The 25,759-nt window shown below is 48.7% G+C and overlaps 1 protein-coding gene and 1 pseudogene across 5 annotated transcripts; both read right to left on the reverse strand.

Annotated features, from left to right (window-relative positions):
• Window positions 1–240: 240 nt before the first annotated feature.
• Window positions 241–22,582, reverse strand: PPCDC (phosphopantothenoylcysteine decarboxylase). 5 transcript variants are annotated; one of them, XM_016144131.2, is made up of 6 exons: window positions 22,472–22,580; window positions 18,156–18,362; window positions 7,018–7,113; window positions 6,000–6,128; window positions 2,177–2,345; window positions 241–1,776 (listed from the first exon to the last, which is right to left on the reverse strand). In XM_016144131.2, the coding sequence occupies exons 2-6, from the start codon at window positions 18,288–18,290 to the stop codon at window positions 1,703–1,705; spliced, it is 603 nt and encodes a 200-aa protein (XP_015999617.2). In that variant the 5' UTR covers window positions 18,291–18,362; window positions 22,472–22,580; the 3' UTR covers window positions 241–1,702. The 5 variants fall into 5 exon arrangements, with proteins under 5 accessions (XP_015999617.2, XP_015999619.2, XP_015999614.2 ...); XM_016144133.2 differs by lacking the exon at window positions 7,018–7,113 and having other exon boundaries at window positions 22,472–22,581; XM_016144128.2 differs by lacking the exon at window positions 241–1,776 and having other exon boundaries at window positions 1,997–2,345; window positions 22,472–22,581.
• On the reverse strand, window positions 5,387–5,505 carry LOC118601444 (annotated as a pseudogene).
• Window positions 22,583–25,759: the final 3,177 nt, after the last annotated feature.

A 25,759-nucleotide genomic window follows, 5' to 3' on the forward strand; every position in this document is an offset into this window, starting at 1 on the left:
GGGCAACTGTCTTTCCAAAAGTGTCCAGCACAGAGCCTGACCCACAGTAAGTACTCAGTAAATAGTAGCAGTTCCTGTTTAAAAAAAGCCTCACCATTCATTAGCAGCTGAGGAAAGGAAGGGCAATGTAGATAGGAGGGAACTTGAAAACCATTTAAGTAGAACTTTGGGACTGTCTCTAGATTTCAGTTATCCAGGCCTTCCCTATGCCCTGATCCCCAAACCAGTCAAAGAGGCTAGTTTTTGATGCTGCTACTTTATATTTTCTTTAGTGCTCAAAGGCAATTTTACCTCAAAGGTTCACTTGATTAAGTCAAATCCTGTAGCGATAAAGGTTCTTGGAGGCTGCTGGAGGACTTGGTTCTAGTAGCAGGCTTCCTGGTGCCCCTTGAAGTCATCAATACCCTCAGTGGTCCAAGGGTATGCATGGGATCCTGCTCACCCCATGCATGGAAGGCAGGAGGGCAGGAAGCCAACCCAACCTCACCTCCCAGTAGGCAAAAAAGCCCTGCCTACTACAGCCACCCTAGGACTAAGCATGTGTCCCTGGAGTCGCAGCCCCCCTCCTTGTCTGCGTATGCTGTTGGACAGGGTGGGGAGGAGGTAGAGATGCCCAGGCCCCATCTCGGGCACAGCAAAGATGATGAAGACACCAGGAAGTAAGGGGCCTAGGTTCCAGGACAGGTTCTAATCCTGCTGGCTGTGTACTTGTCATTTGCATAAAGGGCCATATCCACTTAGGGTCAGGATTTTATTTTCCCAAAATAGAGAAAATCTTTTTCAGCAAATTTTAGGAATGCTTACTGGTTGTATACATGTCTAACTTTAACTTCCATTTATTTGACACGTGCTACGTAGGAGGCACTCAGTGGGGTAGTTATTCTGAACAAATTATCTCATTTGATTCTCTCAACAACTCTGTGAGGGTAGGATAATATAGATGAGGAAAGTGAGGGTCAAAAGGTCAAGGCCCTGAGCCAAGGTCCCACTGCTAGCACGTGGAAGAACTGAGGTTTGAACTAGGGGCTATCTGGCTTCAGGGCCCTTTGCCCTTAACCAACATATGACATGGGGCCCAAGGAGCACCAGTCTATTGTCAGCTCAGACCCTACCCCACCCATACCTAGCAATACCCTTGATCTGAGATCACAGATGGGCTGTAAAGGAAGGACAGAGTCACTTTATTTCTCAGTACCCTCCATCTCACAGCATAGTCTGTGGGAAATCTCAGGGACTTGCCAACTTGCAGGCTTTCCTGACTACATGGCACCAGGACAACCCACCAAGGAGCTAAAACATCAAAGGCCTGGCCAGGGGCCCGCCACACAGGGGCTCTCCAGCTGAGGCAATTTCTAAAAGTGGTTCCTGGGCATGATGTAGAATCGAGGTTGGTCAGTCACTCCTCAGTCCCCTCTCAGGGGCACAGGGACAATACAGCAGGCTTGCTCCTCTGGCTTGCTGGGCCCATCCTAGGAAAAGGTGAGGAGGGGCTCCAGAAAGCAGGTGTCTTCTGGTTGAACAAAGTTGAGACCTGGGCCTTTGGTCTAGTTTAATGTGAGGCAGGTCAGGCCTTTGGAGGCTGTGCAACAGGCCCAGGTCAGACCCCTACTCGGCAAAGGCAAGTCTCCACCTGATGTCTACCTTTACCAACTCGGCCTAAAAACACACTGGGTACAAGACACAAGTAGCAGAGGTCCTCGGTTCAACTCTGCTGGAAGGAGAGGACTTCTTTCACTTTGTCCACAATGGTGCTCACTTCAGCCATGGCTCCCAGACCTAAAGAACAAAGTTCTGCTGTGGCCCTACAGACTGAGGCAAGGCACCATCCCCCACTCCCACCCCACCGAGTACCCCCACCAAGGGCTCCACCCAGACCCCAGGGCCTTCTGCCTGAAACAGACTCATCACATCCTTCCGAGACCCCCAGGACAGGTCTCAGGAACATGTCCGTCATGAACTGTGCATGGACAGCATGCCAGGGATGATGCCAGGCACCTTACATAAACTATTTCATTTAATCTGAACAACTCTGAGGGAAAGGAATTATGATTTCCATCTTCCAAATGAGAAAGCTGAGCTCGGAGTAGTTTTGCCCGAGGTCACAACAGGCTGGGATCTGAACCCAGATCTGACCCTAGGCTGTGAGGACAGACTGTGAGCCTGGCCGGCTTCCCACCTTGGTCGCCACACACTAGCTTCTTGGCCACACAGGGGATCTCGATGTAGCCAAAGGTCTTGAGCTGGTCCACCTGCTGTGAGGTGATGGGATGCTCCCACATGGCGGTGTTCATCGCTGGGCAGAAGAGCAGGGGCTTTCTGCGGTCCCAGGCCCTGATGACACAGGTCTGTGAAGAAGGGCCAGGGTTGAGAAAAGGGTGCCTGCTGATCTGCCTGCCACTCCTCCCCAGCTCTTCCAAATCCTACACACCATCCTCTGGGCCACGACTAACCATAGTGTTGGGATGACTGGGAGCTGCTATCTGCAGGGAACTATCTCATGTCACTCAGGGTGTGGGGCCATATTTCCTCACCCCTCTCCACCTTCCCATAGGGTCTGGCACAGGGCCCTACACACAGGAGGGGTCTCCCTGTGTGCCCAAGCCCAAGGCTTCTCTATAGCTAGCCATACCTCACAGAGAGAAGCAACCCTGGGTGGGAACAGAAGACTGGCTCTGCAGTTACCCACAAAGCTAAGGACCATACTGCTCAGCAGATGGGACCCGCCCACCCCGGCACTGGCTATACTTCAAGGCCAACAAGAGCTGAGGCCAACAACATCCTGTACATGACAAAGACCCTCTCACATGTATTATCTCATGAACACTCATTGCAAACTTGTAAAGAAGGGGTTGTCAATTTCACTAAGGGGGAAGCTGCACTCCCCAGAAGTGAGTAGTTGCCCCGGGTCACACACCCAAGGAATGATCCAGGGTATGAGGCTTTGTACAACCTCTACTGCACCTCTACTACCTCCTTATTTCTCCAGGCCATCTCATTGAGTCAGGGATGAAAGCAGCTATGAAAGAAACCAATCAGCTCACAGAGTCCTTAGCGCTGTGGATTTTAAAATCATGTAGACCTGACTTCACATTTTGACTGTGCTGTCTACTATTACAAGCCATGAGAACTTAGACAAGTTATTTAGTACTCAGAGTCTCAGTTTCCTCTCTGCAAAGAGCCCCTCTCATTGGGTAACTGTGAGGCTTGAGAGTGAAAATGCTTAAAGCTCTTCACACAGAGCCTGACACAAAGTACAAGCTATTGAAACAGCAGCTCCTGTTATTATTACAGGCACAGGCTCCCTGGGCCAAGGGCTGCTTTGGGGAGAGATAACCACTGTGGCCCACAGGAGTATGCTCCCCTGTGTTCTGACTGTTCCAAGAACCTCCTATGGGCCCCTTGGGGAGACAAGCTGGCACACCCCTTTCCTGAAGTAAAGCCCATCAGGGAAAAAAAGAAGCAGTCCAGAGAACAATGAAATGAACAGTCCAGGGCCAATGACGCCCCTCTCAGTGCCCCTGCCCTCTCCTGGAAACAGGAAGGAAGTAGGACAACACACAGCCTCAGGATTTGGCTATTTGCGTACTCCCAGATACCAGCATTTATTTCCCACCAAGATCTCTCAACTTGGCAACCGGACTATGAGTGGACAGTTTCAGTCATACTTCCTCTTGGCCCTGTGCCACCTGCTGCTTCTGCGTAAGTCATGAGCATGCCTAGAAGAGCCCTCTAACTGCATGTAGGTGGGTGGGGGTGAGCTGGGGTTTCGATGTGTCCTCAAAACAAAGCACATTGACCAGAGCAAAAACCCAACCCCTCCATGTTTCACACCTCTCTAGCTCTGCCCACTTCATCTCAAAGCTCAGTGCTTCCTGGACCTTCCAGCAGCAGGAGGCATGGGAGGAGGCCAATGCTGTTTTCAGCACTTCAGACTCTGGCCCTAGGAATTCACTTGGGCAGAGAAAAGGCCTGGATCCTGGTCAGGAGACCAGTTCCCAGCTAGACTCGTCACCCAGGGAAGTAATCTCCTCTTTCTGAATGTGCTTGGCTGTTTAGCACGAAGAAGGGGCTAAACCCTGAGTGGGCCAGAGGGCGGGAAAGGTGCCAAAGGCCCAGAGATCGGTGCATAGGTTCACACCCAGCACTGGGCACTGGAAAGGGAGGAAATCTGAAGTAGGGAGGCAGCAGGGCAAGCTTCTTTTTCAAGGATATAAGGAGAAAACATCTTTTGAGAGAGGAGAGAGCCATAGACCAAGGATGGTGACAGTTTAAACTTTACAAGATTTTCAATTCCTTGTAAGATCTGCCTTTAAGTGAAACCTTTTGAGGAAAATAGCCAACTCAGGAGGAGAGAACCCTAAAGATTTCAGGAAACGGTTGGCAGCTTTAAAGGAAAAAAAGAAGTAGAGCTTTTGGGAGAAAGGAGGGGGCCCTCAAGAGACTGGCCCAGGCCTGGGCTTAACTCCTAGAGGTTGGATGCTATGCCACATGGGCTAGCTGCTGCCCAGCAGTGGAAGCCTAGAGATTTGGTGACAGTGTTGGTCACACACAACTCCAACCCACTTTGATGAAAGTGGCAGGAGCTTTCCAGGCTCTAGCTACCCTGTCAGCCCGGGCATCAGCACCACTGGGAAGCTTTCCTGATCATATTGTCCCTAGGCTCACCCATCTATGCACTCTCCTACTCAGCTCCTGGCTACATAATCTGTGCTGCTCTTCTTCTGGACACCCTGTGTCCTTATTCAAATGATGCTTAAATCACTAGCAGATTCTTTTAGAAATGCCTTAAGCACCATCATTAAGCACAGGAAGAGACTAACCTTCTATCTAACCACAAAAAATCTTGACCCAGTTTCATTATTCACTTCTTCACCATACTAAATTCTGAAAAATTCCTAGCTGTTTGCCAAAGTAAAATTACTAATTACCCCATACATACAATAAGTATTTATGGAATACCTACTATATGCCCAGTACTGTGCTAGGTGGTGATTTCATTGTCAAAGGACTGACTAGGGTCATTTAAGACTCGACCACACCCCAGAGCATACATATTCCCTTCTCCCCTGCATGGGTAACCAAAAATTCTCTCCTTCCACACTGTGAGCTCTCCCGTGTCCTGTGTGTCTCTCAGCACGGGGCCCAATTCATGGTAGATAAAAGCTCAATGAATGAGGAAATGAGGTAATAAGGCAGAGGGAGGAAGTAGAAGAGATCATGCCTAACTCTTCCCAGGATGATCAAATAAACAAAGGCTCTTTAAGGACAATAGCTCCCTGGAGGTCCCTTAGGCCCTAGACAATCCTAACTTTGTACAGCTGGACTTCTGTGCCTCTCCTCCACCATCCATCAGCTCATGCTTGCAACCTGGTTGTTGTTTTTTTTACACCTGCAGAACCTGGTCTTCCTAGGTGGTCTCCCATCCAAGTACTAAGCAGGCCTGACCCTGCTTAGCTTCTGAGATCAGACGAGATCAGGCACGTTTAGGGTGGCATGGCTGTAGTTCAATCTGTCTTTCTCCTCTCTTTCCTTCTAAATTTTCCATAATATACAGGAAAACCGCATATTATGCTACAGGAGAGATAAGTGTGTAAGAGAGATTCATGAGGAAGTAAACACTCTTATCAGTTGCCCATGTAGATAAATAGATCCTGGTGAGAAGGCAGAGCTAAGGGAGGCAGGCAGTGGGGCTGGGCTGGGAAACGGACAGAAAGGCAGCCGTGAATGAAGGACAAAGGGAGAAGAGCTGAAGGTCGAGGGGCGGATGAGAGGTGGACACCCTCAGAGAGCACCCACAAGTCAAGTCCATCCATCAAGACCAGGTCTTCTGCCCCATTGCCGGAGCACAGGTGAGGCAGGAGGAGGCAGCAGGAGTGTGCTCTGAGCAAACTGGCCCAACATGAAAGTATTTCAAGGTGAGAGCCTTGTATAAAGGCAGTCTGCAGCTCAGCAAACTGGAAGTAAGGCCCAGGGAGGAAATTGTACAGGGAGTCACTCACAAGCAAATTGTCACAGATGCCACTGGCCACCTTCCCCAGAGTGTTAGCATCAAGAGGAGCCACCAGCATGAGGTCTGCCCACTTCCGCAGGTCAATGTGGAGAACTGGGTCAGACCGGTGCGTCCACATCTGGCAAAGAGAAAGAAATAGGGTCACTGGGCTGGCCACTCTCTCAGTGTGGAGGGAGGAAGTGTGTGTGTGTGTGGGGGGGAACCCCAGCCAAGGGCACTAAGTCAGGAATCCAAGGGAGACCACCTGAGTTACCCCTGCCCAAATCCACTGCCATCCCCTCTCATAGCTAAGCTGGGAGCATCGGCTGTGGAGCCAACAGCCTGAGAGAAACCAGGCCTTAGGAAACAAATGCCCCTTGTCTCTCAGAGCTATTCCCTTTATGGTTTGGTTTTCAAGAGAACTGACATCTGGCAGGGAACTCCTGGCTAGCCTGTCTGCTTGAGGCGGATGCTTGGATTGTCCAAGCCAGTAGAAGAGCCCTGGGGCGGTGAGAAATGGAGGGGGTGGGGTGGGGAATACGGACTAGCCAAAAATGTTCTAGGCTGAGAATGTTTAAAAATGCCTGGCAGGGCACCCCTGTGAGGCCCACATGCAATGTCTAGTGAATCAGCCAGTGCTCACCCTTCTGTGGGAGAGCAGATACAGACAGAGCCCAGTGGCCGTGGGAAGTGAAGCGCTCTCGACAGCCTTGACACGGGGCCACATGGACAAGGGTGGTGGGAACAGAGCTCCTCTGTGGTTTCATCAGCCCAGATAAGTACAAGGACACTCAACCTCAGGCACAGGGCCAAAACTGAGCTCTGCCTGGGGTGGGAGGAGACTGCAGGCCTCCTGCAGGCCAAAAGCTAGACAGATGTTTTCCTCATCGCCTCTGCCCCAAGGGCCTTGACAGCTGACTTGAGCTTGGCCTGTTTGCTCCAGCCACCAGGACCATGGCTGCAGGAGGACCCTCCTGTCCTGTTGGTAGAAACACATGGAACTCACCCCTCGGGCCTCCAGCACTGACCTCCCATTCATCAGCATCACTGTAGAGGGTGACAGGAATGTCCTGGGGACTGTAGAAATGTTTGGCTCTTTCAGTTGTGACCACTGCTACTTCTAGCTGTCACCAAGAAAAGTGGGGGAAGGGAAAGAGCAACCGTTACCAGAGCCACCCTTGGAGGTGACACGGGGCCAGGCCAGGCAAGTGCTTTCTTCACAGTCTGGCTAGAGAGAGGAACTTCTCCCTCCCTGGCAGTTTGCATAGCTACTTCCGCTGTCATCCAAAGGTCAGACCCCACCAGATGTGGCTGTTTCACTTCCTCATCTAAGGAGTGCTGAGGAATGAGTCACCAACTGTCCAGTGTATATAAAGCTGCAGGCTCCTGACACTCAGGCAGATTGAGGCGAGAGGCAGAACGAGGCGAGAGGCAGAGCTGGCAGGAAGGGAACTCAGGGCAAGAGGGCCATCCCAAAATGGCTCACAGGTCCTGAACTCTGGGCTATGTCAAAGCCCTGCCCTCTGTAGGCCAAGGCAGTGGTGGGGCTGCGGCTCAGGCCTTGGTGTCTGCATCCATGCCCCACCAAGACAGCAGGCAGAGTCCCCTCTCGCACTTCTAGGAACAAGGACTCATGGGCTCCACCTGCATACAGGCTCCAGGAAAACCAAACTTGTGTACCCTATACTCATGGGGCAAACACAAAGTTTACCTTCACAGTACTCATTTACTAGATAAGTAAATAATGAAAACAAGGAGATTGTTAAGGTGCTTAACAGAATGAATGGCTGTGAGAAACAGCACACGGTAGTGTAAATTGCACTAGACCAGTTAAACTGGCAGAGTAAAGGGGCCCCGAAGAGGTGGCTGAGAAGTGAAGGATGTAGAAATTCCATCTTTGGGTACATTTATCCAGAAGGGAGAATAGTAAAGGGTGACAAGGACAGAATCATGGACTAACCCAAGCAGAGATCATGAGTGGCAGTGTCTGGGCCAGATCCAGCTGGCAGACACGATATTTGGCCTGCACGGGGTAGAAACATTTTTAAACCAATATATACAAATCAAAAAATTTCACATAGAAAATTCAATTTCCTGGCTTCTCTTGAAAAACTGAAAGTTCTGGCACTGCTGGCCCACATTCCCACTGATAATGATTTGATCGTATTGAGTAATGGCTGCCTCTCTGGATGGGGTGCACCTGTGCCAATTCAACCTTGTCCTCAGCCTTCCCTGTCATCTCACTGAGGCCCCCTCTCTTCATTTGTTTCCTGCCTATTATGGGACAGTTCTGCACAGCACCTAAAAGCAAAGCTGGGAGCAGAGTGTAGAAGCCTCAGGGAGGGCAACCTGCAGAAGAACTTCAGGTCTGGCATTCCCAGATCTACTAGGGAGTTCTTGGGCTTATCCATTCTCCTTCTCACTTCCCCTGAGATTCTACCATACTCAAACTTGCACAAAACCTCAGGGACCTTTTTAAAGGTCGTTTAAACCAAACTCCCACTGATCACTGGAGTCTCTTCTAGGCCAGCCCTAAACAAGCCTTGCCGAGTTCTGAACAAGATGGCGTATGAACGGAGCTGCCATCCCATTACTGAATCAGCCCTGGAGATGCCTCAGGACCAGTCCAGGTCAGGAGGGCAGGACGGTGCTGAGATTTTTAAGACACAGAGTGGCAAAGTAAAGTTAGAAGTAACCATAAGAATACTAACATATAACTTTCAAACAAACAGAAGAAAATCACTCTACACATATATAGGAAAGGGAAAAAAAAAAGAAGCGGAGAAAATACATGATAAGAAGAAAGCATTAAATAAGATGGCAGAAGTCCTAATATAATTTAATTATAGTACATATACAATGGATTAGACTCTAATCAAAAATTAAGACTCTCACATTAGATGTTTTCAAATCCAATTCTAAAAAGACACATTTAAAACAAAAGGATATGTAAAGGTTAAATGAAAGAATAAACTTTCAGTTAAATAAGGTAGATTAAACTCTGCTCCCTCTCAAAAGCCCACTGAAATAAAAGTAAAGGCATTTTTATAAAAGGCATGAACCACTACCAACAACAAAAAAAGAGGACCAAAAGAACAAACGAAACAAAAAACCCAGCAGTTAAAATATATAAACACATTTTTGGAAGTTGGAAGTAGAAGGAGAAGGTATTTTAGGGGATCAAATCAGATCAGATTAGAAGAGATCAGATGCTATTTTGTAAAATGAACATTCAGGGAACAAAAAGGAACTCTTGGAAATTAAAATTATAAATAGTGAAATAAAAAACTCAATATAAGGTTAGTAGAAATCATACAGATAGTAGAATAGAAAGATAAAGGGTTAGATAATAGCAGGGGGGAAAAGATAAGCAAATCAGAAGATCACCTTCAGAGGTTCAAAATCTGACTAATAAAAAGTTTCAGAAAGAGAGAAGAGAAAAAGAGGGGAGAAAACTACAAAAGAAATGAAATGAAATTTCCTGGGACTGAAGCACTCAGAGGTGGGAGTTATCTCTTCTGCCTGTAGGAGTCTGAGGTGTCCCACTGTTAGGCTCAGGGAACCTGGAGTATTGCGTTCCTCGAACTGAGTGTCAGTGCCTGCACTAGCATCAGCTCTTCTGGAAGCCACACCCTTCTGCTGATGTATATGGAACTTGCAATCAGCAAAAACTCAAGAGTTCTCACCCATGTACTTGCACAGCTACTTTTCTGGTCCCCAAATGCAGTCTCTCACATTCCTCTGGTAAAGTCTACCTTTCCAGAGTATGCTTGGTCTATGGAGAGCTCCTGAGATTTTAGTCTTGTTCCTCCTGGCCTGTTTCAGCCAGCACCACCATCAGTAGCTCTGAGGCATGAATCCAAATCACGAACAGAACGAAGTCAAGAGCAAGAGCCCTTCCATAAGGTCCACAGGCTGGAGGTGGAGGGTGGGAAAGAATCCATCCCAAATAGAATCTTTCACTGGTTATAAAAATGCTGAAAACATCAACAGGTGGTCAAGGGATGTCCTAGGATTACATCAAAGGCCTCACCTAAATCCAAAAATACTTTGTCTATTAGAAAAAATAAACTAAAATTGATATGCCTCATTTCCAGTAAGCCAAATCAAGCCCCAGTGACAACCATTTCCTAAGTGCTCTTCTAAGTGCTTGCAAGCCTCATCTATATGTGAAGCCCACCTTCTTCGTCATTTTGATAAGTCATTAGTCATCTCCAGCCCCCAGCCTCTCTGCTATCTCCCACATATCCCGTAGGTCACCAACTACAATCCCAACATCCCAGAACAGAATCTGCCCAGGTCAGGAGGTGGATCACCCAACCTGGGTTCATGTCCTTTCTATCACTATTCATCCTACCTTTTCAAGCTCAAAAGAAAAGATGGAAACAAAATAGGACCCATGAGTCCCTCCCCATTCCCTTCTGTCCTTCCTAATATGATGCCATTGGCCTTCAGCATCAGGCATTGTTTTGTTGTTCTCTTTCCAAATACATGTAACAGCCCTCTTGGTTATCCTGAGCTTCACCACAAGCTTCCGCTCACTCTGGACCATATTCTATCTTCATCTTTGGTGACATATCTTCCTTTCCTCTAACTGCTTTCCAATCTCCTTCAACAGAAGACTCCCCAGGTAGCCACATTAGTTTCTGGTCACTGCCTTCTTTTCCTCATGGGCACTTTATCATTTTTTAGAGCTTCCCAATCATCCTGAACAATCTGCCACTTAAGAATGTCCCAGTTCATTCTCTATTCTGAAATTTGGAAAGCTGCTTCCTGAAGATCTAGTTTCTCTATGCTCCCCACTCCCAAACCGCCTGCCAGGTCTCAAAGACTGTGCCTGGGGCCAGCCTTCAGAAACATTCCCAGTTTGGTAATGGCCCTCTCAGGGGCTCCCTCCTCCCTCTCAGCTCTACCCTTTCTTAACCTCTACATCCTGGGACCTTAGGGTCTCAGAGCCTTCATATAGCCTTTTGGGGAACCCAACCAAGGGTCCAGGTAGGCTGCCCACTCTGGGCGCTAGCCCCTGCTTGAGATCTTCTCTCTAAGCTCCTCCCCCAGTCTCTCTGGCTACCCTCCCAGGCCACAAAGTCATTGTTAGGGAGCTTCCTGGTGTCACTGTCTGTACCTAAAGAGTACTGTGAAGAGTATGTATGAGCCTGTCCTTCCTGATGACCCTCCCCTGACCCCACTGAAGCAGCCATCTCTCCTTGGCAGTGACCATGACCCCAGTGCTATCTGGCAGGCCCAGACCAGTTTTTCTGGTTTTAGAGGGATGTCACTTGATCTGATTCATCAGCCCTATGGGCTTTGTTCTTTCATTTTCATTCACTCTGCCAAAAGGTCCTGGGAGCTGAGGGATGGACCCTGGGTTTGCACACATTAAAAAAAAAAAAAAAAAAAAAAAAAGCAAGTTGTGTTACCTTCTGAGATACTAAATAACTCATACTATTTACTCGACCACCCTGACCTTTCCCCCAGCAAATGCCAAGAAGCCCTAGCCAGACAAAAAACTCCTAAGGGCAGGAACCCTCTTTGGCTTTCTCTTACACTCTCCTGGGTCCTGGTAGGAGCAGAGCTAGGCATTAAAACAATCTCCCACACACTACAGAGTTCCTAAACGGTAGTTCTTTGCTTGGTTCCCTGGCGAAACCACTACCAACAGTTTTCATATCTAATATTTTTAGCCTGCACCTCTTTGTGTGATGTGACCAAGGCCTGCCCAGACCCTATTATAGGAGCTGCTTGCATTTTGCCTAGAATCTATACAATTTTTTTCCTGAAACCAGTTGGCAAGTTTGGTTTCCTTTTCTCTGTTGAAGAGACGTCACCAATCCCATCTGAGGTTCCTGAGGAGTCAGGGAGGAGAAATGAAAATAGAATTTGGGGTGTACCTCCTTTTCTACTTTTAGGCCCCTCGTCTGGCCCAGCCTGCTTCTGGGGCAGATTCTCAAAGAAACCTGTGGAGAAGTACTTTTATAGTCACAAAATAGAATAAATCAGATGGCCTGAATCTCCACCTCCAACCCCATCTCTAGCCTCTACCTACTATAACCATGAACTAGCAGCACCCCCTCCCCAAGTTATGACAACCAGAAATGTCTCCAGACATTGTCCAATGTCTCCTGAGAGGTAAAGACTACTCTACAGAATTATGCAATAGAACTCTCTGCAGTGTCGCATTTGTGCTACCCAGTATGGCAGCCATGAGCCACATGTGGCTATTGAGCTCTTGAGGTATGGCTGGTGTCACTGTGGGCCTGAATTTCTGGTTTCATTTAATTTTAATAATTTAAATTTAAATTTGAATATGGCAAGTGACTACCATATTAGATAGCACTACTCTGGTAAATACAAGTGAAGAAGAGCCCCAGCTGAGTGGCTGGAAAAGAGCAGGTGTTTCAGTTTCTAGAGTGTGTGATGATGGCTCCACAGGAGACTGATGAGGATTCTAGAGAGGAAGCACCAGCTATGCCTGATTTAACCTGTCACAAGGGTTGGAACCCTAAGCTTTGGTGGCTGAGGCCTCTGGGCTGATGCACAAAGCAGAGGCCCCTGACACTGGGCCAACCAGTGTTGACACTAGCAGTGCTCAGGACCTGTGGGGCAGACAAGAAGCTAACATGAACCTGAGCATGGGGATGGTAAGTATACTCTAGGAAAAAGGAGTACTGGTGCCCAGGGAATGAGCACATGGGGTGGAAAGCTGTGGAGGAGGTAGCTCATTAACAAATCCCTGAAGGGTTTCTGGCTGGCTGAGTGAGTATCCTAATGGCTCACAATGGTGTCTCAACTAGTAAAACATTTATTGAGCCTACTAAGCACATGGGGGCCAGAGCTGGTAAGGTACAAGCTCTGCCCTCAGTAAGGGCTCAGTCTAACAGGTGGGTGGGTATGCAACTCCTGATCATAAAACAAGGCAGACCAGGCAAGAGTCCACAGTTTCCTGGGATTCTTACACTTACAGCCGTGGATAGCTTGAGCAGAGAATGTCCACTCTCTATATCTGAGTTCCTCAAGTTCACACGCTAATAGGAGTCAGGAAATGTGGCCTCAAGCCCCAGTTCTGCCAACTCACTGGCTGGGGGATCTCAAGCAAATCCCCTTTCTCTAGACTTGGTTTCCCCTTGAGCCATGAGCCACTTGGACTACATGGCCTCCAGTGGCCCATGCAGCCCACTGTACCATCTTAGCCCTCTTGCCACCTGTGCCATTGCCCACCAAGCCCTGCCTCCAAATGAGCCTTCTAGGGGACCTCGTATTTTGGTCACACCAGCCTTTCCTGCCATTCAAGCAGGACCAAGTTGCAAATCTCTCTGTGCCCTTCTCTAACCAGAGAAAACTCTCAAGAATAGAACCAGAGAGGCAGACTGCAGAGGCTCTCCATGGGGATGTTGTTCGGGGGTATCAGGGGTACAGGACCCCTCAGCCCTGAGGCTGGTTGCCTTTGACCAGCAGCTTGCAGAACTCGTTTCCTGGAGGAGCAAGCCAGGGAGGAAGGGGGCCATCCAAGACACTGGAGACCTGAACACCTGTCTCAGACCAATACAGCTAAATGAACTAGTTTCTTTATCAAAACCACAGAGCAGGCAAGTGTCTCCACCTAGAAAGAAACAAAGCTCAAACAAGTCCTTGGTCCATGAACATTGGGGTGGGGGGTGGGGAATAAAGTTACAAAGAATGTTCCATAACATCCCCAATGAAAGCCCCATGGATTTTAAAAATAAAATACACACAGAAGGTAGAAAATTAAAATTGAACAGAATGATACAAAATGAAAAATACTAGGCTCCCTTCCTGCCCCTATCTCTCTACCAGGGAAACCACCTCCAGAGGGAAAATTGCAGGCAGTAATTCAGATCTAACAAAAGGAAGTTATACTATATGCCAGGGGGTGACAAACTTTTTCTATAAAGGGCCAGATACTATTTTAGGCTTTGTCACAACTACGCAAGACTGCAGCCATAGGCAAGGTATAAATGAGTGAATGTGGCTATGTTCCAATAAAATGTTATAGACGCTGAAATTTGTATTTCATATACTTTTATGTGGCATAAAAGAGCCTTCTTTTGATTTTTTTTTAACCATTTAAAAATGTAAAAACCATTTTTAGCTCATAGGCCATACAAAAACAGGCCATGAGACTGGATTTGGCCAATAGGCCACAGTTGGCTAACTCCTATACCTTGCTCATTCACTCATATCTTAAGGCTTGTCCTTCGCTGATATCTTATGGATTGTCCCACATTAGCACAGACATCCACTTATTCTTCTGAACCACTGTCTCAGAATCCACTGAGAGGCTGTACCATAACTGTGCCATGCCTCTCTACTGTAGGACATTTTCTGTTTTCCAGTTTGTTTTGGAATTATAAACTATGGTATAATGAACATCCTTATACACATGATCAACTTTTATAAACATATCTAACAGGGTTCAGTTCTATGGGTGAATCATAGGCTATGAACATTTGTGATTTCTCATGATATTGCCAAATGATCCTCCATAAAAGGAGAATTTACTTCATACTGCATATGAGTAGGGGGTCCTTTCTCCCTCACCTTTGACAGCTCTAAATATCATGATGGGCATTCTAAAAATTTATCCTTCTCTAAGCCCAGAGCCTGCCAGGTCCCTGAATCGGAAATTTTCTCTACCTTTAGAAATCCCTTCTGGCTCTCAGCTCTGCTGATGCCTGCCTTGGCAAAGCTAGAGGAGTGTCTGTCTTTTCCCAAGTGAGATGGGTGCCAACCAAAGGGTGGAAACTGACTGAGCTGACAACTTAGACATAACTGCCCCCCAATTACATGACAATTACGGAACTGCAAAACACCCTGAAACTCCTTTACCCCAGGACCTTCTCTCAGGCTGCCTTTGGGTCTTAGTTCTTTGTGCCCTCACATCTAGAGTCTTCTCCCACTACTGCTAGAAGAGGTCTTGGAGATGGATCATTTGAGTACCTGTCCCCACTTCATTGCACAGATAAGAAAACTAAGGCCATAAAGAAATGACTTGCCCAGGGTCCCAGTGTAAGAAAACCTCTACGCTCAGCTGCCTCTCTTGAGGTAGGGCTAGTGTCCACTGTCCAACTCCCCATACTTTGCATAGAGGCCACTCTCCCTGACTGCTAGTGTGTGATGCCTGAGGCCAAATCCACCCCTCTTCATAAGCCCCTCACAGTTTCCCTGGTCTGGCTTTAAGTCAGTGATTCTCCTGGGGTACCTGGATACACCGGTGAATCAGTAGTTATGAGCCAGGTCTGCAGAATCACCCAACTCCCTGCAGCCCACACCCCACACATTTGTTTGCTAGTCAAAGTCCAGGTATGCCTAAGGGAGTCCTGGTAAGTGAACTCATAACTTAGGCAAAAAGCTGAGAAGTACTGCTTTAAGGAACAAGGTCTGTTCCTGTGGGTGATGCAGAAAAGGGCCAATGGCAAAATCAGTACCATCAGGGAGTTTGGGGAAGTGCTGGGGTAAAAGCCACTGCCTTGGGCCAATACAAGGTAAGCCAGAGATCCCCCTTGGTTACCGTCACCTCACAAGGACCCCGCCAGGCAAACCCAGGTTCTTTAAGGAGCTTTCCACCTGCAAGATGAAAGGGCCGAGAAATGTGACAGCTGTGGGTCCTCCACTTGAGCAGGTAGATTGTGGCTCCCATGGCTCCTCCCACATGGACCATCTCACCAACCCCAACACCCCATTCCACATAGTTGTCCCAAAGGACATGACAAGGAGGTGAAGAGAGTGAAGGACATGAAACAAACACTGTTAAGTGCCAGAAAATGTGCCTAGTTGTTGGCACAAGATGACAAACTGTTTCATCTATGTCCCGCTCCCTCTGTCTTGACAAGAGCCTAAAGGCATGGGTGGCAGAAGTCATCTTTATTTTAAACCGAGAAAAGCAGGCTCCAAGAGGCTAAGTCAGGACCTCCTTTCTCCCAGGTCAATGACCTTCTGGCTGCCTGCCTTTCAGCTTCAACTCCAGCAGAAGGAGCCAAGTCTCGTTCCAGTCATAGCTTGTTCCTCAGTGGACAAGGCTAAAAGACCTGGGGTAGGCTGGAAAGCCTCCCTGCTCCAGGCCCTTTCCTCACACCCCTATAAATATAAATACTGGCTGTGTGGGATGGCAGGAAGCGGTGGAGCTGCCATTTCCCTCAGCTCGGAAGCTGCCATCTGTTTCCTGGGATAGGACTCCCTGCCCCCACCCACCCCCAATCCGGAAATTCATTCACTCTGGGGCTGTGTGTGTGTGGGGGGGGGGGGGCGTTGGGGACTGCATGGCTCCTTTTCTCCCCAGGAGGCCTGGCCAGAGGCTGCCACTGCTACAACCCTTTCCAGGCTTCCCATCCTCATGGCTCTAGCTGGCCAGCTCCTACCAACAGTTCTGGGTACAGGAAGGATGGCAGGCCCCAGGCAGCAATGCCCTGGCAGCACCACTGCCCAGCCTTGGGACTCTCCTCCCTTTCCCACTCTAGCCTGGCTGGCATCCCTGGCTGCCTGCTTCACTGCTTGTCCCAGCCTGGGGGATGAGGCAAGGGGCTAACTTTCTGGGTAGAAGTTTGTGGAAAGTAGAAAAAAAGTAAAAGAGTTTCCAGCCCCTGCCTAGAATCTCAAAAAGGTAATCCACAAGTGAGCACTGCCCCCTGCTGGACACACCAAGTACATCCACCTGTGCCACCCTGCGTTAGGTGCTGTGCAGATACAAGAAAGGAAAAAGCACAGCCTCTGCCCCAGTGGCTTAATACCACCCCACAAAACTACTGTCCGACAACATGAACAGTGTCAAAGGCAACCAATGGTTCCACATCTTGGTCAAGGGTCTCTCCTTGACCAAACTCTAGTCAGGCTCCTCTGAGCCACTTTTTCAGTCAGGCCTGTCCTTGAGCCTTGTTCTAAAGAGCAAGAATCCTGCTAAGCAGGTTTAGCCAGAAGCCCCCATCCTTGATATCTAACTGGTCTGGACATCTCATCAGGCTCCTCAACCCCCAACACTCCCCAGAAGATGCCTTATCATCCTTTAGCAAGAATCCTATTAGGATCATTTAGCAAGAATCCCCCTTACTGCTGATGTTTCCTCTTAGTAATTTTCCATCCACTGATCGCCCCCCCCCCTCCACCTACTCCTTTGCTATAAATTCCCACTTTTCCTTGTTGTATTCAAAATCAAGCCCAGTTCTATACGGAGGTCTCTTTTTCCTTATTACAATAGTTTTTTCTGAATAAAATCTGTTTTTACCACCTTAAACACATTGGATGAGTTTTAAAAGGAAGGGAGCAAAACCACATGAGCTAAGGGAGGCTAGTAAGGCTTCTAGATGAAGCTTTTGTGCAGAATTTGAAATGGCAGACAGAAGCAGAGAGGGCAGTGCAACCTGGCAGGGGCTAGCCAAAGCAAAGGTCATCTGAGTGAAATGTGCGGCAGTGAAAGAGCAACAGAACAATGAAAGCACCTGGATGCCAGAAAAGGAAGTGGGGTTGTCACCTGCTGGCATTCACATTGTTGAAAAACCTTGAACCTTTCCCACAGAAGAACCTGTTCCAGAACCCTAATATATAAAACTGATCAAAGCTGATATGGTCTGGTCAAGGGCAGGGGCTCAACTTCCCAATCTCCAGCACACTGTGGTGGCCCCTGGGTATCTCTGAACACTTGAAGGAATTAAGTTTAAACCAAAGCTGCCGTAAATGACCCTGAGGTTCCAGTGCATCTGGACTGAGAGGACATCTACAGTGTCTCGAAGGGAGAATAGAGCCACAGTGTTCATGCCAGAGTGAAAGCAGGGGATGAAAGGGGGACAGGGAGGCCAAGGCAGGAAGGGGGCACTGAGAACTTGTTGCATTTGTCTGGCAAGCCCTTCTCCCATACCAGGACCTCAAGGAAACTCAGGGTCAACACATGGACACTCAGCATCTCCATTTGCCAGAGCTTTCCTTTCCCAGTCTCCCCTCAAGCTCTGTCCACACTATCTAATCTAGCTCCTGGTTATACTGTCACACCAGTCTCTGTCTCCTGCAATGTCCTCATATGAATGAACACAGAGAACTTCCACAAACACCCCAACTAATAAAAAGAAATCCTCATTCACTGAACGAAAATGGGCTGGCTCCAGGAACAGCAATCTTTTAATATCAGAGGCTGCCATGCTTGTCTAATAAGGATACTCACACCAGGAATGTCCAAAAGCCTTGATACCAGAAGAGGCAACTTCAGGGCTGCAACACTCCCAGTGACACCCACAAGAACATGGAGCTGTCTCTCTACCAAGGGTGCAGCAGCTGGACATGAGGCCCTTGGTTCCATGTGGGGTCTGGTGGCTTCAAGTTCTGGCTGCCTGCCAGAACTGGGCTCCAAAAAGCTGTCAAAATTTAGGATCTAAAAGCAGAAAAAAGGGCACCCACTTCATTCATACATTCAACATTGGGGTTCCTGAGGCATCAGCAGTCCCAGCTTCTGGGAGCACAGAGTTTGATAAGGTAACATAGCCTCAGCACACATAGGTAAGTTAAAATGTAATGTGGCCAGTGCTGTGAGGAAGGTCTATACCAGGGGCTGTGGCTGTCCAGGAATAACTCTAAGAAAGTCAGAAACCAAAAAAACGGCATTCAGTTTGAATCCTAAAAGAGGAATTAATTTTTCCATAAAGGAAAAAACTCTTGCAAAAGTGAAAAGACCTAAAGGAGGGGGGCAGGCTTGGAAAACAGGGAGTAGCTTACTAGTGAGGCCAAAGTGTAATGGGGTGGGCAGGGGGGCAGTAAGGCTGAAAAGTCCGGTCAAGGGCAGTGTCAAGGGTGGTGAGAGCCAGGGAAGTTTTCATTTTAGAAAGATGGTGCTGGTGACAGTGTGGAGGGGGCCCTGGTGGTGATGAGACTGAAGGGGCAAAGTAAGGAGCTACTGTAGTGGGCCAGGCTGACTGACTGAAGGGAGCAGCAAGACTGGATGAGTTCCAAGGATGCCTGTGAAGTAGAACCCTAAGCTACGAGGGGGTTTGGCTGCTTCAGGGAGCTGAGAGATTTGCCTCTCTGTCCCTGTAGATCAGACTGGACACAACTCTACAAGCCCAAGCCCAGGAAGAGACAAGCATAAAGGGGATGTAGGCCCCATGAGACCAGCTGCTTGGTTTATTCCTCTGACTCTCAGATGTTGCTATAAGTGTGTACTCATGATCATACGGCTGATGTAAACACCAAAACCAACATTCTGCAGGCTGTACCAGCAAGACATACTCCATTAGCAATAGTCACTGAGGACAAATTACATCTAAAACTGGACAAAGGAAATGTGGAAGACACAGCCACTTTAAATGAGTTGAAAAGACAGGAAATCACCCGAAATGGGTCCTTCTCTGGGGTGTACCTTTTTGGTGATCATCGATTTAATTTGTTCATCAGGTTTTTTTTGCCTCTCCCTCACCACTTCCATACCACCACCAGCAAGCTCCCTGAATGTGTGACCAGGTCTAATAGCCAATCAACAGGCACCTGGTGGGTCCCAAACATCTGCTAAATAAATAATAAACTGTACCCTCTGAAGCAGGGTGTGGCAGAGGAGAGAAGCCTGGCCTGTGAATCCCAAATTCTGGGCCCTGTTCATGGTTGTGCTCCTGACCTGGTATATGGCCTAGGCCTAGAGTACTTCCCTCTCTAGACTTATTTCTCCATCTGAAAAATACAGCAATAGGAGCATGCAATCTTTAAACCCTTCCAGCAGAAACCTTCTGAGTCCATGCAGGGAAGATAGCAGTTAAGGGCTCTCTGTACTAGAGAGTCCCAGAAGATGCACTCAAAATGGGCAGAATCAGCAACAGAGGGGTTACCAAGGCAGACCCTGAGGAGAAAGTGTCCGTGAGTCACTCGATGACTACCTCCATGGCTGTGCACCTATAGGGGGTTCCTCTTCACTCCACAGGCCCGTTGGATCTCTAGGGCCTCTTTGCACAGTATTTGCCTTCGGGGCTCAGGTATATACCTACATGAGCTGAAGACCATATTTGGATATATTATCTGGAATGGTCTCCCAGAGGCCCAGAACTTTCTCAGTAGGGGTTAAGCACAGACCAGTTCCCTTCGGCAAAGTTCCATTTGCCAGTGACCTCAATCTCTGCTCTACACCAGGGCCCTGCTTGCCTAGAGCAGAAATGTATCTACCCCGGTGCCTGGGGAGCCCTGTTAGCAACTGGCCTATCATCCAGCTTCTTCCAAGAACTAATCAGCAGTCTGATCAGCACCCACAGTAGGTGATGGAGGCACATTGCTCACTCTCCAGAGAAACCTACCTGCCAGATCTCAAATTCTAACCCTGTCCCACCCCAGCCAACTGGTGCTAGGAAAGAGTTTTCTGTGAAACCAGAAGCTGAAGTTCATCTATGCATTCCCTGAAACTGCTCCACATCAAGCTGATGTCATTCCTAAGGAACAGGTTACTGAAAGCAGTTAACCTTGGGGCAGGAATCCAAGTTGGTGACTTCAACCACCCCATAGTACATGGTACAACCTAAGATTTACTACTTAAGCCTACTGAGCAATTTTTGCCAAGGGCCAAAGCCTACCTACCTTTCTAAAAAGTGAAGCAGGGGTGGGTGGGGGATTTGTATTTAAGAAGTAGAAAGTGGATAATTTAACCAACATTTGAAAGCAAGGTCAAATTGATTCAATCTGACAATCCCATGGAAATTGACAGCTGGCAGTTATGTTCATGCTCAAAAAAGATCAAATCCCAACAGTAAGTCTGTTACTCTACCCAATTCCTGTTAGAACCATCTATTTGCACAGCCAAGGCAGCTGTAAAACAGCAACTCATTTCCCTGGGCTCTGCTGGACTCATAAGGAGCACTTGAGCAGCAGAAAGAGTTGGCAGGCAGAGGTTATAGGGCTGAGGGCTGTCATTACTGAGCCTCAAGGCACCAGTCATGCAGGTAAGCCACAGCCAGGAAAATGGCAACTTCTCTGTCCTTTAGAACAGGGGTCTGCAACCCCCAGGCCGCAGAACAGTACTCGCCCATGGACTGTTAGGAACTGGGCTGCAAAGAAGATGAGCAGCAGGTGGGCAAGCAAGGCTTCATCTGTATTCGCAGCCGCTCCCCAGTGCTAACATCACCGCCTCAGATCCACCTCAGCTTCATAGGAGCATCGGTCCCTTGTGCCAAAAAAGGTTGGGGACCGCTGCTTTAGAAAGATAGGGCCACAGTAAAGAGCCTCAACCTGTGGTAGGCTCATGGTATGTAAATCTCTTATGAGTTTAATTATGGCAGTTAAATAAAAGTTTCAGGAATACTTTCCAGTCACAATAAGTGCAAGTGAGGGTCCAAGGCAGAACCAGGGCTCAGACAAGATATGAGCCTAGCCCACAAAGGAATGATGAGGGGCTAGGGCCTAACCAAAAGCAGAACCAAATTCAGGGGTGGGGGTGAGAGTGGGGATGGGCAGGGATCCAGGACTTAAATTCTTAATGTTCAAGACCCTCACTACTGGCCCCAGGCTTCTGCTTTGACCCCATCATCTACCAGTCAACACACACTACTCTTTACCACAGCAATAATGAACCACCTATCACTCACCAATGTGTCACCCTGCCCACAAACCCAAATTCATTAAAAGTCCCATGGCCACAGGGGTACTTTGAACCCCTTCCCCTAAGGAAAGACAAGGAACTCTTCAGGGAGAGCTCAAGGCCTTGGCTTTCTCAGATGCTCTTCTCTCAAACCAGAAACAAGCATATTTGACTTTGCTGCTCCTGTAATCCCATTAGGCACCCCTCCTCAAGGCCACATGTTGAAAGAGATTATATTCACGCAGACGGGCTACTAGCAAAGGAATGACAGTACTGCCACCTCTCAGCCAAGGGAAGAAATGAGGAAATCTCTTGCTCCTGACACTACTTCCCCAACTTGGCAATCTCTCCTGCCATTATCTGGCATGAGCCTCCAATACATCAAAAAACAGCATTTTTCTCTAACAAAATTTGGCCTCAGTCTAATTTTTAAATCCCAGTCAGTACTTTTAGGCTGATCTAGGAGATAACTGCAACATTCCAGGGCTCACCTTTTTCTATTAAAACAACTTTCATAAGATAGTTTGTATTTTGGTCAGTCCCTATTCCTTTTTAGAAGCAGGCTCATGATTTCTTTCTTTCTTTCTTTTTTTTTTTTTTTAAGGCAACTGGTAAGTGTGGGGAACTGACAGGGCCATCTTTTAAACTAGACTGAACAGCACTGGACAATCCCCGAGCAGCACAAAGCGGAGATGAAAGCGCAAAAAACAAATCTCCCACTTCAGGCTCGAGCCGGGAAGGGGTTCCTAATGCTCCCGCCCCATGGGCACAGATAGGAAAGTGAAGCTCCCACAAGCTCCACAGCCCCTACACACACGAAAGTGAGTACATATACGCACACCCGCAGACCCAGTTGCAAGCTAAGTTTCTTCAGCCTCCCTGTCGCTCCACCCCGCAGCGAGAATCCATTCCCCGAAACCCCTTCGTCTCCTCACCCGCGCCAGGCGCGTCTCAGAGGAGCCTCCAAATATCGCAATATCTGGGCCGCCTTTCGCGCTGATTCTGATTGGCACTCAACCTCACGAGGATATCTGGCGGCCTACGTGATCGCGCAGCCTTCTGGGAGTTGTAGTCCATTTCTCTGCCTTCTGGTAGTTGTAGTTCGCTGGAGAGCATCCTGCCACGAACTCTGACTAGCCGATCTTGGTTTTTCAGGTGCTCCGCCTCGGCTTCACCTAATTAATTGTCTGTTCTTCTCACCCTATAACCCCCTCCCACACATACACACTGCTCATCGTTGGGGTACTGAGTTGTGACTATTTAGCGAGCCTCTTCTATGTTTTAAGTGCGCTGTTTACAGAGATAAACATGTCCCTTCTCTTGACAAGCAGGGATATAGGAAATTACAGAACAATGTTCTCCGTGAGGAAGCAGAGAGGCGTAAATCTTAGAGGCAGGGAAGCCCTCTCAGAAAATGAGTCACTCAGGGTGAATCTCAAAGGATGGTGAAGGACTTAGAGTGCCAGAACAGCAGTCCCAAGTGGAGAGCAGGGCATTGGCAACAGGAAAGCATCAGGAAGAAGCAGGTTGAGTAAATTTCACTACCTTCTTCATTCTCCAGCACCACAGGCCCTGGAACGCCTTGTGTTGATTCAGGCTGCTCAATCAGCTGCCAGTCTCTATCATGAGAGCTGAGTATGGCCCTTTATGCTCTGCCCCTGCCCTTGCCTGCAGGGACCAGCTGGATCAAACCAACTCTCACCCACTAATCCCACCTTTTTCTTCCACCTCAGAGAACTCAGAACTCCTCCTCCTAACTGGCAGGAGGCTTCTGCGGCAATTTCAAGGCCTACTCTTTTTCTGTCTCAGAAAAAGAACCAAACAGAGGTGTGTGACTTCTGGCCCCAGGGAATGATAGGCTACAGACCACCCTACCTCCATGCCCCACAGCCCACATGAAGACACATGACGCAGCAGGATACATATGGCCAAACGTCCTCTTTATTATAGTTCACTCAGTTACCACAGACAGACACACTGGCTCAGGCTGGTCAACTGCCAGATGGTGAATGGTCTGTGTCTCCCAGAAGCAAGGAAGAGCAGTGTGCACCAGCAGAATACAAAAGCAGGTTGCTGGCTGGCCATAGACCTGAGGATTCCAGAACTGACCTGGGCATTCCTCCAACCCAACCCCAAGACCATCCAGCAGAGATGAATCTGTGCCCAGCCCCCATTTCTCAAACTGGTTCCCTCCCCAGGAAAGTGCATAGTTGCCTGGAGATCCCAGGGCCTGGACAAGCTGTGCCACATACAAGTAGCAGGCCCTTCCAAGGCCAGAGTCAGGGAATGGCCATATAGGTCTGAGCCAGGAAAGAGGAAAGACAGGTAGGGCAGGAAATTGACTGGAGGTGACAACCAACAGGTCATGGATCCTGGCTGGCAGCTGAACCACAGGCCTCTTGGAGCTACCAGAGAGACTAAGAGAAAGAGGGCCAGAGGCCTGGGGTCAGGGAGAGGACAGGGGAGGAAGGGTCTAGACCTAGGGGCTCTTTTCAGGTATTAGGGGTTCTGACAAATGCTTTCCAGAGAAAAAGTGCTATAGAGGAAAGAGCCAATCACAGGCTGGCTCAAGCCTGAGGAACCATTAGGAAGGGAACTTTCCAGAGCCCTGGCTCTCCTTATAAGAAAATGACATATTGGGGCTCAAAGCTAAGGATCGTACCTGGAAGCCCAGGTCCTCAGTTCCAAGCTGGAGCCGGCCCACAGTTGCCAAGCAGGATTTGGTTTTTCAGGCCAAACACACAGGTAGGAGAAGGGAGGGTGGGAAATGGGCAGCTACTCCTTAAGTGAGAATCCACTCCCCTCTAGGACTCAGGGTCTTTACCAGCAACATTCTCACAATGCTTGGAAAAGAACAGCTCTATATGCCAGAAATCACTGCCTAAGAAGGGAAAAGCATTCTGGCAGTGTGAGGAAGGGCCAAGAACCAAGGCCAGTAGGCAGAGGATGTAAGTTATCTTGACTTCGGGGGGTGGGGGTGGGAAAAAAAAGCCAGGGAGCCTTTTTTTCCCACCCCCACACCACACCTAAACCAAAATCCCATTCCGGCCATTATGCCTGCAGATAGTGTTGGGCCTGTGCTTCTTCTTGGGCCCTTAATTCAAGTGCCCAGAACTACCCTGTGACCAAGATGTAACTTGCATGGGGAAGGCATGTTCCCCTCTCACTGGGCCCTGCTTGCCCTCTCCTCTGATAATCCTTCCATGCCCAGCCCTCAGAGCCTGTCCCTTCTACTAGACTCACACAGAAAAGCTACTGCTGCCAGGAATCCAGAGATACCTAGTACCTCCCAGTGGGCTTGAACTAGCCAAACCTTATCCATGAACCAATAATTATTTACATATCCTCTGTTCTAGCTGTACCTTTGCCTGAAAATTGCCTGGATAACACCCAGTTCTTCAGGGAAGGCAGTGGAATCTGCCCTTATGGATGGCAGATGCCACCTGGCACGGGATGGAGGTAGGGTGGGAGAATCAGGCCACAGCATCTGGGAGTTTGTGGAGGGACATAGGCAGAGGGGTTCATAGGAGCTCTGGGAAGAGAAGGAGGGTAAACAGGGCAGGGAAAGGAGGATCCTGCCCTGACAGGCCAAGCTCTGATAGCGAGGGAGATAACCCTGCATTGCCATTCCTGGGAGCCAGGTGCCTAGGGGGGCTCTGCATCCATGTGCCCTCCCACATCAGGACTAAAGCTTAGTGCCTACTTCCTTGACCTGGGAATGGGCTCAGTCTCAGGAGCAGATACAACTGGGACATTCAGCCTTGGGGAAGACAAAGAGAAACCAGATGGGGAGGAAAGAGACCTCGGGCAAGAGAAGAGACCACAGGGAATGCGACAACAGGAAGAAAAGAGGGGAAGAGGTTGAGGGAGAGGGGACCCAGATCAGAAGGAGCAAGGGAAGATTCCCTGCCTGTCCCCACCCTCCCGCCTACCACCACCGTGAGTGCTCAATACTGTTGCTTCCTAGTAAGACCAAAAGTGGTAAGTTTCAGCTCATAACACTGGGTAGTGGGCTAGGCTCTCTCTGCTATGCCTCCCCCTGCCCCATGAGGTGTCCTTGGGCCAAGGTCAAAGGGGGTAGCCTGGGGGAGGGTAGAGGACTGGTTTAGTTCTAAACATACATCTAGCACCACAACAGAGACCTCCATTACACACTGTTACACAAGGGGACATGGACATAGCTACCACCATTTGGTACAGCTCCACATGTAGCCCACGGCTCT

The sequence above is a fragment of the Rousettus aegyptiacus genome, unplaced genomic scaffold, assembly GCF_014176215.1.
Source record: "Rousettus aegyptiacus isolate mRouAeg1 unplaced genomic scaffold, mRouAeg1.p scaffold_m13_p_3, whole genome shotgun sequence".
Lineage (NCBI taxonomy): Eukaryota > Metazoa > Chordata > Mammalia > Chiroptera > Pteropodidae > Rousettus > Rousettus aegyptiacus.